This window comes from Acomys russatus, chromosome 10, assembly GCF_903995435.1.
Source record: "Acomys russatus chromosome 10, mAcoRus1.1, whole genome shotgun sequence".
NCBI classification, from domain to species: domain Eukaryota; kingdom Metazoa; phylum Chordata; class Mammalia; order Rodentia; family Muridae; genus Acomys; species Acomys russatus.
This window is the reverse complement of record NC_067146.1, coordinates 18676685-18688860: the sequence shown is the minus strand read 5'-3', so window position 1 is coordinate 18688860 and position 12176 is coordinate 18676685. Positions and strand designations below refer to the sequence as shown.

General features: G+C 40.9%; 1 protein-coding gene across 3 annotated transcripts in view; it reads right to left on the bottom strand.

Annotated features, from left to right (window-relative positions):
* The window catches only part of Cadps2 (calcium dependent secretion activator 2), a 502196-nt gene that overhangs the window by 47303 nt on the left and 442717 nt on the right, over positions 1–12176 (bottom strand). For 2 of the 3 annotated variants that reach the window (XM_051151873.1, XM_051151874.1), the window contains 3 exons: positions 8346–8501; positions 6791–6938; positions 5954–5968 (listed from right to left, as the gene is read on the bottom strand). In XM_051151873.1, coding sequence (XP_051007830.1) covers positions 5954–5968; positions 6791–6938; positions 8346–8501 — 319 coding nt within the window. The remainder of the gene's footprint in view (positions 1–5953; positions 5969–6790; positions 6939–8345; positions 8502–12176) is intronic. The other variant, XM_051151875.1, reaches the window with a different exon arrangement.

The window sequence follows — 12176 nt, the reverse complement described above, 5'->3', positions numbered from 1 at the left end:
AAAGGGACTTGAAAAAGATTTAATTAATACAGCATTTTATGTCTGACAACTCTCATTCATAAGTTATTTTAAATGTGCTCTAGAAATAAAATACACTCCCAATTCTTCTCCCGAAAAAGACCTTTTTGTCAGCCTGGGAGCAGGAGTGTATATAATTCTTACAACATGCTCAAGCAGGGGCAAAATTAAAATTTCATTAACAAAAGGGAGTAGATGGTAACAAATTAATAGTCCATAAAAGGTATACTGAAACGACACTACTCCCCATAGCTTTACCAGCTTCCTCAGGAACAAGAAAGATGTCTTTAAACAAACACAAAAAGATGTATTTAAGATAAACCTGAAAGACTCTTCTTGCTTTCTTTAGAAAGATTACTGGGTGGTTCTGTTCTTATATTAGCAGAAGCTTGGGCTCCCAAGGCATATGTATGCACATCTATTTAAACACTAATTCTCTCTTGGAAGCATTTATCTGACAGCAGATTGTCCCCAATGGTCACTTCACAGAAAATGCGACTTGTAAAGACCAACCTTATCCTGAGGCCTCAAGGCTTCTAGGAGTAGAGAGCATAGCGCAAGGACTGAAAGTGCCCAGGTCAGGGTAAACACTGGGCCAGCTTCCCAGCTGTGCCTGAATGGCTCCCTGAGATCTAAGCCTCTGAAAGCGATATTTTTTTTCTTTCTTCTGAAAACATGTCTCAAAGTTTCCACACATAACAAAACATCGACTCATGCTGGCTTTGAAATACTTAGGGAAGATCCCCACCCACTTGAGAGCTCTAATAGCTAGAGTGCTCATCATCAGCTTGTGTAAATAATCAGGGAAACTAATGTAGGGGCTTCCAAATAATTCATTCTCTTTCCTTCTTTTTCTTTCTTTCTTCCTTTCTTTCTTGTGTGTGCATGTGTGTGTGTGTATGTGTGTGTGTGTGTATGTGTGTGTGTGTGTTTATGTGTGTGTGGTGTGTTGACACTGGTCTCATTAACCACACACACATGACCACTGAGCTTTCTGGGTATGTACTGCTTGCCTGGTTCACTTAAAGCCTTGCTGACTCGCAAAGTTTTGCTCCCCAGAGGACAAAGGAAATGGACACAGTGGGTGAATTTACATTGCAGGAGGGTTGGAATTTCTACTGTGGGAACAGATAATGGGATAGGAAAGTTAAGCAAAGTTGAAACAAAAGAGTGAAGTTCAGCCCAAGAGCTGACTGGTAGGTAGGTAGTCAAGATCTACTTAAAACAGTCAATGCTCTGGGCCATGAACTTGCCTTATGGCCAGCGCAACGGTTTCAGCACTCAGACTAAGTGACTTATTTGTAGGGTAAGATCCAACAGCCACCCTTGCAAAAGGGCAAAGGGCCTCCCAGTTCCAGCCAGAGCTGCTCAAGTAACTGGGTGGTGAAAGAGCTTATGCAAATGAGTTCTGCGTCTCCCCTTTCATGTCCCCTGCTCCAGACCCGAGTCTGGGCAGCACAGAAGAATGGAATGGCCCTCACGGATCCACTATGGAGTGGAATCAGAATGAGGCACAGGAGAGGGGCACACTGTGGTATGCATCCCACGAAAACGAAGAGCTGTCTACAAATAGGGAGGAGCAACTGAGAGATGCAGACTCTCAAGGTGTTCTTCAGCATGCCTTGACCTCAGGGGTCTACTTGTCGTGTATTTCATAGCTTAGCCCTTTAAATAATTTAAACATTATTTTATTTTATTAATTCCTCGTATGTGTACGGGTGTTTCGCCTACATGGAGGTCTGTGCACTGCTCTTGCTACAGCACTGCTGCTGCTGCTGCAGGAGGCCAGTGGAGGGCTTGGATTTCTTGGGTTTGGAGTTAGTGGGTCACGACCCCTTGGGTGCTGAATGATCCTTTTACAGGGGTCTCTTAAGAACATCTGGAAACACAGATGTTTACGTTATGATTTCTAACAGTAGCAAAGTTACAGTTACGAAGTAGCAATGAAAATAATTTTATAGCTGGGGTCACCACAACATGAGCAACAGCACTAAAGGGCTGCAATATTAGGAAGGCTGAGAACTCCTGCTGTACAAGTACAGGCCCTGCCCTTGACCACCGAACCATCTCTTAAGAGAAAAAAAAATCTCACAATGCTATTACATGTAAAGCAATACAGGCCTACATATTAATTTTTTGCATTGGATTAATCCCGGCAAGTCTTAAAATCAGTGATGGGTCACTGGAGAAGCCATTTATACTCATTTTATTGAAAGGGCTCAGAGAGTCAATGGACCCCAGGAGTCAAGAAATTCTGATAATATACAACGTTAGGTTCTTAACTTCCTTTGATACCTGATGTAGACATGAAGAGGAGGTTGGAAAGAAAGGAGGCCAGAGAGGACTGGGTGTGTAAGAATGAATGAAGTTAAGTTGGAAAACAGAAGTATTAAAAAGTATATGTCTCTAATATATTACTCCAGGGGCAAACAAATATGGTGGTAACTAGATTTACACAATCTGGGAGGCTGTTATTATAAATTCATCCCATTATCCAGGAACACAAGCCAGGATGTGTGTGAACACCCTCATTTTATGTATCCGTTCTGCAGAGACAGCAAACCACACGCATAGGTTGTGTGAGTGTGCCAATGCAGTATATAAAGAAAGGCTAATAAGGTATTCAACAGACCTGGTAGCTTCCAAAGATTAAAAAGTAACAATCTAAGGCACAAAATAGCAACAAACAAAAATTTTTCTGCAAAGCTACCTTTATTGCCTAAGTTAAAACTGACGTGTCATTTTTCACTTCACTGAAAAGATAACATTGTGGATAAACATTTGGGACACCTTTGTCCTCAACTACAAAAACTATAAATGGTGTGTGTGTACGTGATATGTGCGAGCACACGTGAGGATTGACGCATGCACACATGCATGTATGGGTGAGAGGACAACCTTGGGCCTTCAGCAACTGTTCAGCCTGACTGTTGACATTGGGTCTCTCCTCGGTCTGGGGCTCTCCAGCTCGGCCAGTCATGTTAACCAACAAGTCCCGGGGCCTTTGTGTCTATGCCTTCCTGGCCCCAGAATGTGATCCTGCACCGCAGGCATTTTCAGGCAACTTCAGGGGATTGAACTCAGGTCCTCAAAAGCAAGCATTTCACTAAGCATCTCCTAGCTCCAAAACCTCTACAGATGCTTCTAAACCATTTCATTCATTTTAAAATAATCTTATAGTTGGATTGATGCTCCTAAGTACCACAGTGTTGGTCCAGTGTAGCTCAGTCGCAAGCTGATTTCTTTTCCATTATCTGCCTTCAAATGCAAACAGGTTATACCTGGGTTCTTCTGAAAATGAATGTCAATTTACATTTTGACACCCATTTAGAAGTCCTTGCTTCAGAATCCAGGCACATTTAAACACACTGCTACGCTCAGGTGAATATCATCGTTTCATTGGACTGCTCACATGCTTACAACTGGAGACTAACCGAACGCCAGCGCAACCTAGACTTTGGCCTTTCTTCTGCGATGCATGTCAGTAGGATTGGTTTGCTTGCTCTGAGAACAGGGGCATTCTCCTTTAGGTGATACCTAGTCCTGTAGAAGAAAGACCCTCTTGGTCCTCTGAGCTACCCCATTGGTTTGTTGACGTTCTCACACCCTCATTCTCAGCCAATAGGACTAAAGTGGCTCTGATGGCAGATGGATGTCTACAGCATAGGTAGTCATCTGCTTTTCTTAAGTAATGAATAATAAGGATTCTAAACAACGTGGTGGTTTTATGATGTCAACATCTGTCCGGAGGGACTGGCGAGAGTCTGCTGACTCATTATAAACATCTGTCACATGAGTGGACCATTCACTCACTAATCACTTCATTAAACCCTATTCTGGGCCTTGGAGAGCACCTTTGCATCATGTGGCACCGAAAAAAATAGAATTGCAATCTGGCAACAGAGGCAGGCCTTTGGTGTGGTCAGGAGTGGAGAGCTTTTTAAGTTCAGCAGCAGTAATATATGAATAACAAATTAGCATAGTTCAGTGACTTAGCTTCATTTCTGCTAGGTTTAACTACGTAGGTATACGTTGTGCATGGTTCTGAAGTGCCCATTAACCTAGCTTTGTCAACAACTGTGTTGATTTCTGGAATATGGTGTCTACTTATTATTCACCTGTGCATGTACTCATTTGCAACAATTTGAAAACCTGACACAGAGAGGAGTGGAGACAGAAAGACAGGGAGAGAAACACACACACACACACACACACACACACACACAGACAGAGAGACAGGGAGAGAAACACACACACACACAGACAGAGAGAGACACACACACACACACAGAGAGAGAGAGAGAGAGAGAGAGAGAGAGAGAGAGAGAGAGAGAGAGAGAGAGAGAGAGAGAGAGAGAGAGACAGAGGCAGAGGCAGATAGAGACAGAGAGGGAGGCTGACGAAGGGAAGGAGAGAGGAACTAAACAATTATGTAAGTGTATTTATTGGCAATTAAAAGCAACATATATGATCCTTTGCTTTTGCACTTGTTTACCACTTTTCAGGGATGCTAATAGGCTTTACACCTGCACGTTTTGAACCATGTTAATTGTGTGAAGTTGTAGGGAGCTAATTGTCTCTGGTGCGAAGGTACAGATGCAGACATAACGAAGAGTAGCGGATTCCTCTTCAAAGCGACTCACTTCTTAATGTAAAGAACCATTCAGCCACGTGACTGTTTGTCATTTGTGTGTGCAGTGGCTGTTTCTCTTTTTAAAAACTAGAATGAATTGTCTTTTACAAGGGAGGAATTTGAAGGCAGTGCCAATAAATCAGCTTTTTCTTTATTTGCTCAACACAGATACACCAAGTACCTGGTACACTGTCAAGTACCATGTGGATTAAAATAAGGACTAATATATTTACCAGGTGTTTATGGGAAGATGATTCCATAACCTACATGAGAAAAAATGGGCTCATGAAGCCATATAATATTCTTAAATAGACAGTCAAAGGCTTACTTCTGGGAACTGAAGAACAGGAAGACATGATTAGGGCCACTGGCATTCAGGTCAGCTGCCTACTCATTTGGGTAATTAGTGACAATAAATCATGTTGTATGTGATCAGACAGCGACATTACCAAATATTCTATAACACTGGCAGATCAATTACTTACATATATATTTGTACGGCCGTATGATATGGTATTAGGAATCTATTCTCCCTTAATTTCACATGGTAAAATATGAGCTCATATACACAGACGTAAATGAAGTCCAAATAGTTAATATCTCTGCCTGAATTAAATAAGAGTGAAACAACAGAGTACAACCTGGCCAAGCATGTACACATGAACATTTGAGGGCTTTGCACCTCCAAGGCCTGGCTAACCTTTTAAGGGTGAGGGTAGGTCTCACGATGCAGAGTGCTCCCTCCCTACCTGTGGAGGCTGGTGCTTGCGGCTGGGGGGGCCTTGGGGGAGGGGGAGGGGGAAAGGGGGAGCTGTATCTCACTGAAACTGACATTTATATTCTTCAGTATTAGGTGACTTAGGGTGTGCGTGTGGTCTCCTGATACCAGTGACTACGATTACCCCAACTTAGGCTCTGTTGTTCCCTAAAGCTCCAACTCTATACTCTGTGAGAAGCACAAACTGTATTAACACACTGTTAAGTCACTCTGCCACTTTCTTTATTTAGATTTTCTTTTAAAGGATGGTGCATTCATTTTCCTTTAAATCATTTTATCTCTTAAAGATGTCAGAGTAGTTTGTAGATTCTGTAGCCTGAGAGAAAAGTTACATGCTGTTAACCTTGTAGATACACACACTGAAGCCCAAAATACCTTGAAAATAGAACATTATTTTAATTTGAAAAAGATGAAAACAAAAGGTACATAATTCTAAAATGAAGATGTGCCTTCCCCCAAAACAAACCCCTCCCTGCTACACACATAGAAAACCCCAACCAAATGAACCAAAACAAAAGACTTACCCATTGATTGCTGAACTGGATCATGTGATGGAGGAAAATAAAATAATGATGAAGGAGAACACGGGGAAGAACAAAGAAGTGATGAAAACAGCAACGACAACAGAAAAAGACACAAAATGTCAATGTAAACATATAAGTCTATGAAATGTAGATCCATTTTCACCCAATCACCACTCTCAACAAAAGCAAATGATGAAGAAAGATGATACTGCTGTTTTGAGCTTAAAGCAAACAAAACAAAACAAAAACAAACAAAAACTAAAAGTAAAATAATGAAATATTTATTAATGTGAACTAGTATTTTATTAAAATTTAATTTATTTTGTGTGTATGTTTGTGTGGTGGTGGTAGATGCCCTGGCATTGTGTACAGGCCAAAGGACAACTTGCATCATTTTTCTCTTCCACTATGTGGGTCCCTACGATTGAACTGAGGTCACTAGGCTTGGTGCCAAGAATCTTTACCTACCAAGCTGTTTCACTCAGTCCAATAAGGATTAGTGTCTACCTGTTTCTTCAGAAAACAAAAGTCCTGTGTAAATAAAATTTTCATAGGCTATATTTTTTGTGACTTTTTAATGGATACAAACTCTGAGCCTTCTAAATTTGTATAAGCAAAGTAGGGAGGTTTGTTTTTTGTTTTTGTTGTTGTTTTTTTTTTTTCTTCAGCTTTCTCATTTGATTGTAACAAGTAAGGTTTATGTAAGTAGTCAACACCAAAATGGTATGTGGGAAACTGAAGGCCACTTGGAAAGTTTTAGCAGTGTTTATACACAAAAGAAGAAGCTGTTCAGAGCAGAGGGTGCCTCCCCACTGCCCTGCTGCTCCCAGGACTCACCTCCTGGCCTCCATCCAGGGCGCACAGCTTGGTGCTTTGCTTTTTAGCATCAACTAACACGTTAAACATTGTGCACACGGAAGCCGGGATGCGCAAGTCAGTGGTTTTGTTTGCCTTCTGCAGCTTGAGTTCAAATGCAGTTCTTGTTCTAGGTATTAAAACGTGGATTAAGAGTCAGAAATCCTGACATACACCTTACCCGTTTGTAAAAGCAAAACCAACACTACCAGATACTAATATTAGACATGCAGTTACAGACTGAGTAGCATGGCGGAGCTAGGGAGCAAGATGTGGGGGGGGGGGGGCTGGGGCCAGGTGGGAGGTTCTTTGCAGGTGTCTGTGATTTTTTTTTTAAATAGAAGAACACAGTTTAAATGTTTTTCACTAGGTGGTATTTGAGTGCTAGTTTTATGCAGCCACTCAAGATAATACAGACACACAAATGAAGCTTTTGGTCTAATACCATATTTAATGAAAAAAAATCATTTTACTTATTGCCTAAGTTAAGTTCCAAGTAGAAAAACATCATGTTCTTTTGCATTTAATCAGAACACATCTTTTATGTTAAAGCAGAACAAAAGAGGAAAAAAATAAGAGCCTGGAAAAGTGGAAAATGGTAATAAACCACAGGAAACTGCAATTCTTACTTGTCTTTTAAATTGTCTCTTAAGTACTTGAAGTTGCAGGTAAAAACGCATAAAACAGGCGAGTTAGATTGGTCTTTGTTAAAGAGTCTGACATACAGATTTGAGATTTGAGACTCACAGCTGAGTTTTAAAAATTAAATAATCCAAAAAACACAATCTTGCCATGGAGGAGCATTCACATTATTGTAAGAACTAGACTTCCTTGGCGCAATGAGCTTAGTAGGAATTGGTTGTTCCAATTAGTATCTGCCTGCTACTCAGGGTGTACTCCCCACAAATCATAGGCTCATGTCAATATCATATCATAGGCAAAGGCACCAGGGACACATGGTTGGGACACATTAAGTGGTCTGCCACAAACCTATTAGCATACAATGCTGAGTGTGTAAAAACTGTTTTAAAAATGAAGGCGTATCTGAAAGGCTCTGAAGTCTTTAACTTATCTCTGGCTGAGTGGCGAGGAGGCCATGCTGTTGTGTGGAGCTGTCGGATGTAGCATAGCGGAGAAGGCAACTCGGAACTAGGACTGTGCTAGTTGTGTCTGCAGCGTGTCACGCCACTTCCCTGCACACAGGCACCATACGCGATGCGTGAGAACTCAACAGACCGTTTCTATATGTCTCAGGAGGTGTTACTTTGGGAATATAAAGTTCACTTCTCCCAGAGAGACGTGCAAGGTAGATGTGATTAACACGATATGGGAGCTAATGATTAGAGACATGGGTGGGGGACCTGAAAACAGCATCATCAGATTAAGGTCACCAATGACACAGGCTCCCAGAACTAAGGTTGGGGAACAGTGGCTCATACTCCGTTCTTCCCTGTGATAATTTGAGTGACAGGTACTCGGTAAAAGGTGGCATTATGGGTGCTGGCATACTAAGCAGCCACTTGAAGCAGACGTGTACCTTTTGACACAGGCCTCAATCATATCACTGGCCATTAGTTTAAGTCTTTGCTCTAAGTGGTGGGCAAATTCTTGTTCTGGCCAGTGTAGGTCGAAGACAAACATCTGCAGAGCATCGAGTTTCCAAAACAGATCTTCAGATGTTGTTGAGCCGTTGCTAGAAGAAATAGGAAAAAACGAGAACAGCATGAACTTCCACTGTTAACAACGTGGAGCATCCATCCACTGACTCTCCTTTCTGTGCTGTTGGCATCAGTGAGGCGTATTCCACGCACGGTCTCTCCTGACCCAGTGCTCTCGGCGGTTAGCTTTCTAACTCTTCCTTTCAACTTCTTCATGAGGTAGGTCAAAAAGAACATAAAAGGAATACATGCAGTAGCGAGTTTTCGCCGAGGATTAAAATGAGCACGTTGTGCATATAAGGACAACTATTGTAAGCATTCTTTGTCAGTTTCTAAGATAAGGGTGAATATGTAAGGTTATTTTCTCTTATGTTTTGAAAAAGTGTTTTGTTCAAGAAAATTTATATGCTTACACCTAGTAGCCTCCCTGTTATCCACTGATCTACAGTAGTCACTGTGCCTTCTAGCTATATAATATTGCATATATTATATAATGTATAATGTATAACATAATTATATATAATATATAATATACATATATAGTATATAGTCACTGGGGCACACATAAGATGGTTAGGAAAGCAAACCTTTGCTTCCCATTTCAACTGTTCTGTGTTGCTTCTAGCTAGTTAAAATTTAACCTTACAAAAATGGTTTAACCCAGAAATGGTACTTGAGGTGCTCTGTAGTTGGAGAAGAACCATGCATTTCGAGCCTTTATGCACGATTGTGAAGGCAGCATTCACTATGGTGATAAAATTATTCTAGGAAACCATATTGTCACACCACGGATAAAGGTGACTTGCAGAGGAGATTGTGCATTACTTGAGCAAGGGATACTACCACTGCTTTCTGGCTTCCCACACCCTAACACTTCCTATAAGTCAGGTATCCAGCGAAAAGGACAAGTGATTAAGTGAAACACTCCTACGTTGAACACATCGAGGCTCAAGCGCAAAACCAGAACGAAGCAGAAGCAAAAAGGAAAAAAAAAGTTGAGCACTATCTGATTTATTTATTCTTAGTATTCTAACAATTGCTCCACATACATCACACTAAGTTTATATTCACTTTGCACAACAAAATGAAAGAAACAAGACCCATTTATCATAAGTGCACACCGGAAACTTTAAAACAAATTATTTTAAACAACCTCATTGTTTAGCTAAATATATCTTAATTAGTGGGCTTTAGAAAAAAATCATCCCTTGCCCTGGCTAATTAAAAGCTTGGTTTATGCCCTGTACCTTGGCCTCAGTGTCTCAGCTCTATCTCCAATTTAAGTTGCTATTCCCCACCCATTCTGCCAGGAATTTCTCAGGATCTCCTGGTCTAGCCATGTTGTTTTTGGATTTAGGTTCCCAAGGGACCAATCATGACAAAACTGAATAGCACAGACAGAATTTTACCAGCTGATTATTGTCTCTGCACCTTAATGTGTGCTGAATGCAGCATCAAAAGAGACCTGACGAGGCTGTACTGACACTCCTGTGGAAAATGTGTAACGCAATGCCCTCTTTACATGTAGCATACGTACAAGGAAGACAAGAGAAGAATAAAAGGCCAGGCAATCTCCCCTCGTATTTCCATAGGGTACAGTTAGAAGATCTGTGCTTATAGAATGGACTTGGCAAGAGGTAGATGTATTTTATAAATTTTGGAGGAATGGAAGATTAGAAAGGTGCATGCTTTATCAATACGCCCCCAACAAAAACTATCATCAAAACAAAAAAAGAAATCTCATAATCAAGGCAAAAATGCATTAAAATTTTCTTATACAAAATGTGTTATATCTTTATAGAGATGTGAATATGCTTTTCTTCTGCTTGATGCTACATTAAAAACAGAGACAATGAATGTGCTTAATTGGGAATTTAATTGGTATAGTAAGTGTTTGTTATAATTAAATAGATGAAAAAATATAAATAGGTCTTCTCTGGAGTTGGTAGAGATAACCTGCAATTTATTCTGAGACTTTTCATTTAAAATTATATCTAATCAGTGACTTATTCCTAAAAATATTACTTATAGATTAGAGAAGTGAAATATGAGTAGTGGACCCTGATATGATTCCTCAAGTCGATAGAAATGTATCTCAGTGACATTCATCTGTGAACTAATGGCCATCATCTGTACTGCCATGTCTTCCTAAGTGATGAGTATATACAGAGGTGGGGTCTCTCGGGGGTTGGGTGAAGGTGATGTCAGGATTGGCAGGCCACAGAGGATTCTGGGGAAGATCCCATCGAGGTAAACCCCACATCACCAAGCTGGGCTGTCTGGTCAAGGACATGAAGATCAAATCCCTGGAGGTGCTTTACCTATTCTCGATGCCTATTTGGGAATCTGAGATTCTTGACTTTTTCCTGGGAGCATCCCTAAAGGATGAGGTTCTAAAGATCATGTCAGTGCAGAAGCAGACACAGGCAGGCCAGAGGACCAGGTTCAAGGCTTTTGTCGCTACCGGGGACTACAATGGTCACATTGGTCTTGGTGTTAAGTGTTCCAAGGAACTTACTGCCATTCAAGGGGGCATCATCCTGGCCAAGATTCCCATCAGCTTTGTGTGGAGGACCCACTGGGGGAACAATACTACAAAGTCCCATGCTGTTTCATGCAGGTAACAGGCTACTGTGGCTCTGTGCTGGTGTGTCTCTTTCCTGCCCCAGAGACAGTATCATTTGTATATGTCCCTGTGCCCAAGAAGCTACTGATAATGGCCAGTGTTGATGACTGCTACACACCAGCCAGGGGCTGCAATGCCACTCAGGGCAACTTTGTCGAGGCCACCTTTGATGCCATGTCCAAGACCTATAGTTATCTGACCCCTGACCTCTGGAAAGTGACTGTGTTCACCACATCTTCTTTTCAGGAATTCACTGACCATCTTTTGAAATCCCACATACAGAGTCCCCATACAGAGGACCCAGCCTTCAGCTGTGGCTACCACATAAGTGTTTGTATACAAGAATAATAAAGTGAATTAAGTCTGTAAAGGAAAAATTAGGAGGAGCTCACAGCATGCTATGAATGTTACTAGGTAAGAATACATTTTCAAACCCATGGTTATACATAGATACATGTATATCTTTATTTGTTTTATTTATTTATGTATGTGGTATTGGGATCACACCTAGGGCCTGACATAAGTGGCCTGCTTTCTTACTGACCTATAACCCTAGTCTAGTTGCTCAACGTACTTTTCACTCTATCGGTAGTCAAATCTTTAACTTCAGTAAAAATAAAAATGTTTTTGTTACTCAATGTTTTATAACAAAACATCAAAAACCAAATTATACAGCAGGAAAATGAATATAAACGGAGGCCATTTTGCTAGGTGAAGTAATCTAGGCTCAGGAAGATAAGTGTCACATGGTTTTGCCAATACTCTGGGATTTTACTTAAAAATACAAAACAAAACCCCGAAAGCAGAAAAGGGAACTATTTGGGGACAGGAAGAGGACCACTGGGAGAGCAGGGGACAAGAAGGGTAGGGGAAAATGAACCAGAGCAGGATACATGATACACACGTGTGAGTCCTTCATAATAAAACCCATCGTCTTGTACAATAAACATACCAGTTTAAAATGCGGACTGCAATAACATGATAACATTATTAATAATCATGGTCACCATGACAACAAAGAACCTAATGATCATGGTGATCAACCTGTAAAACATGTATTTTATTCGCCTAGAACAACAAAGGC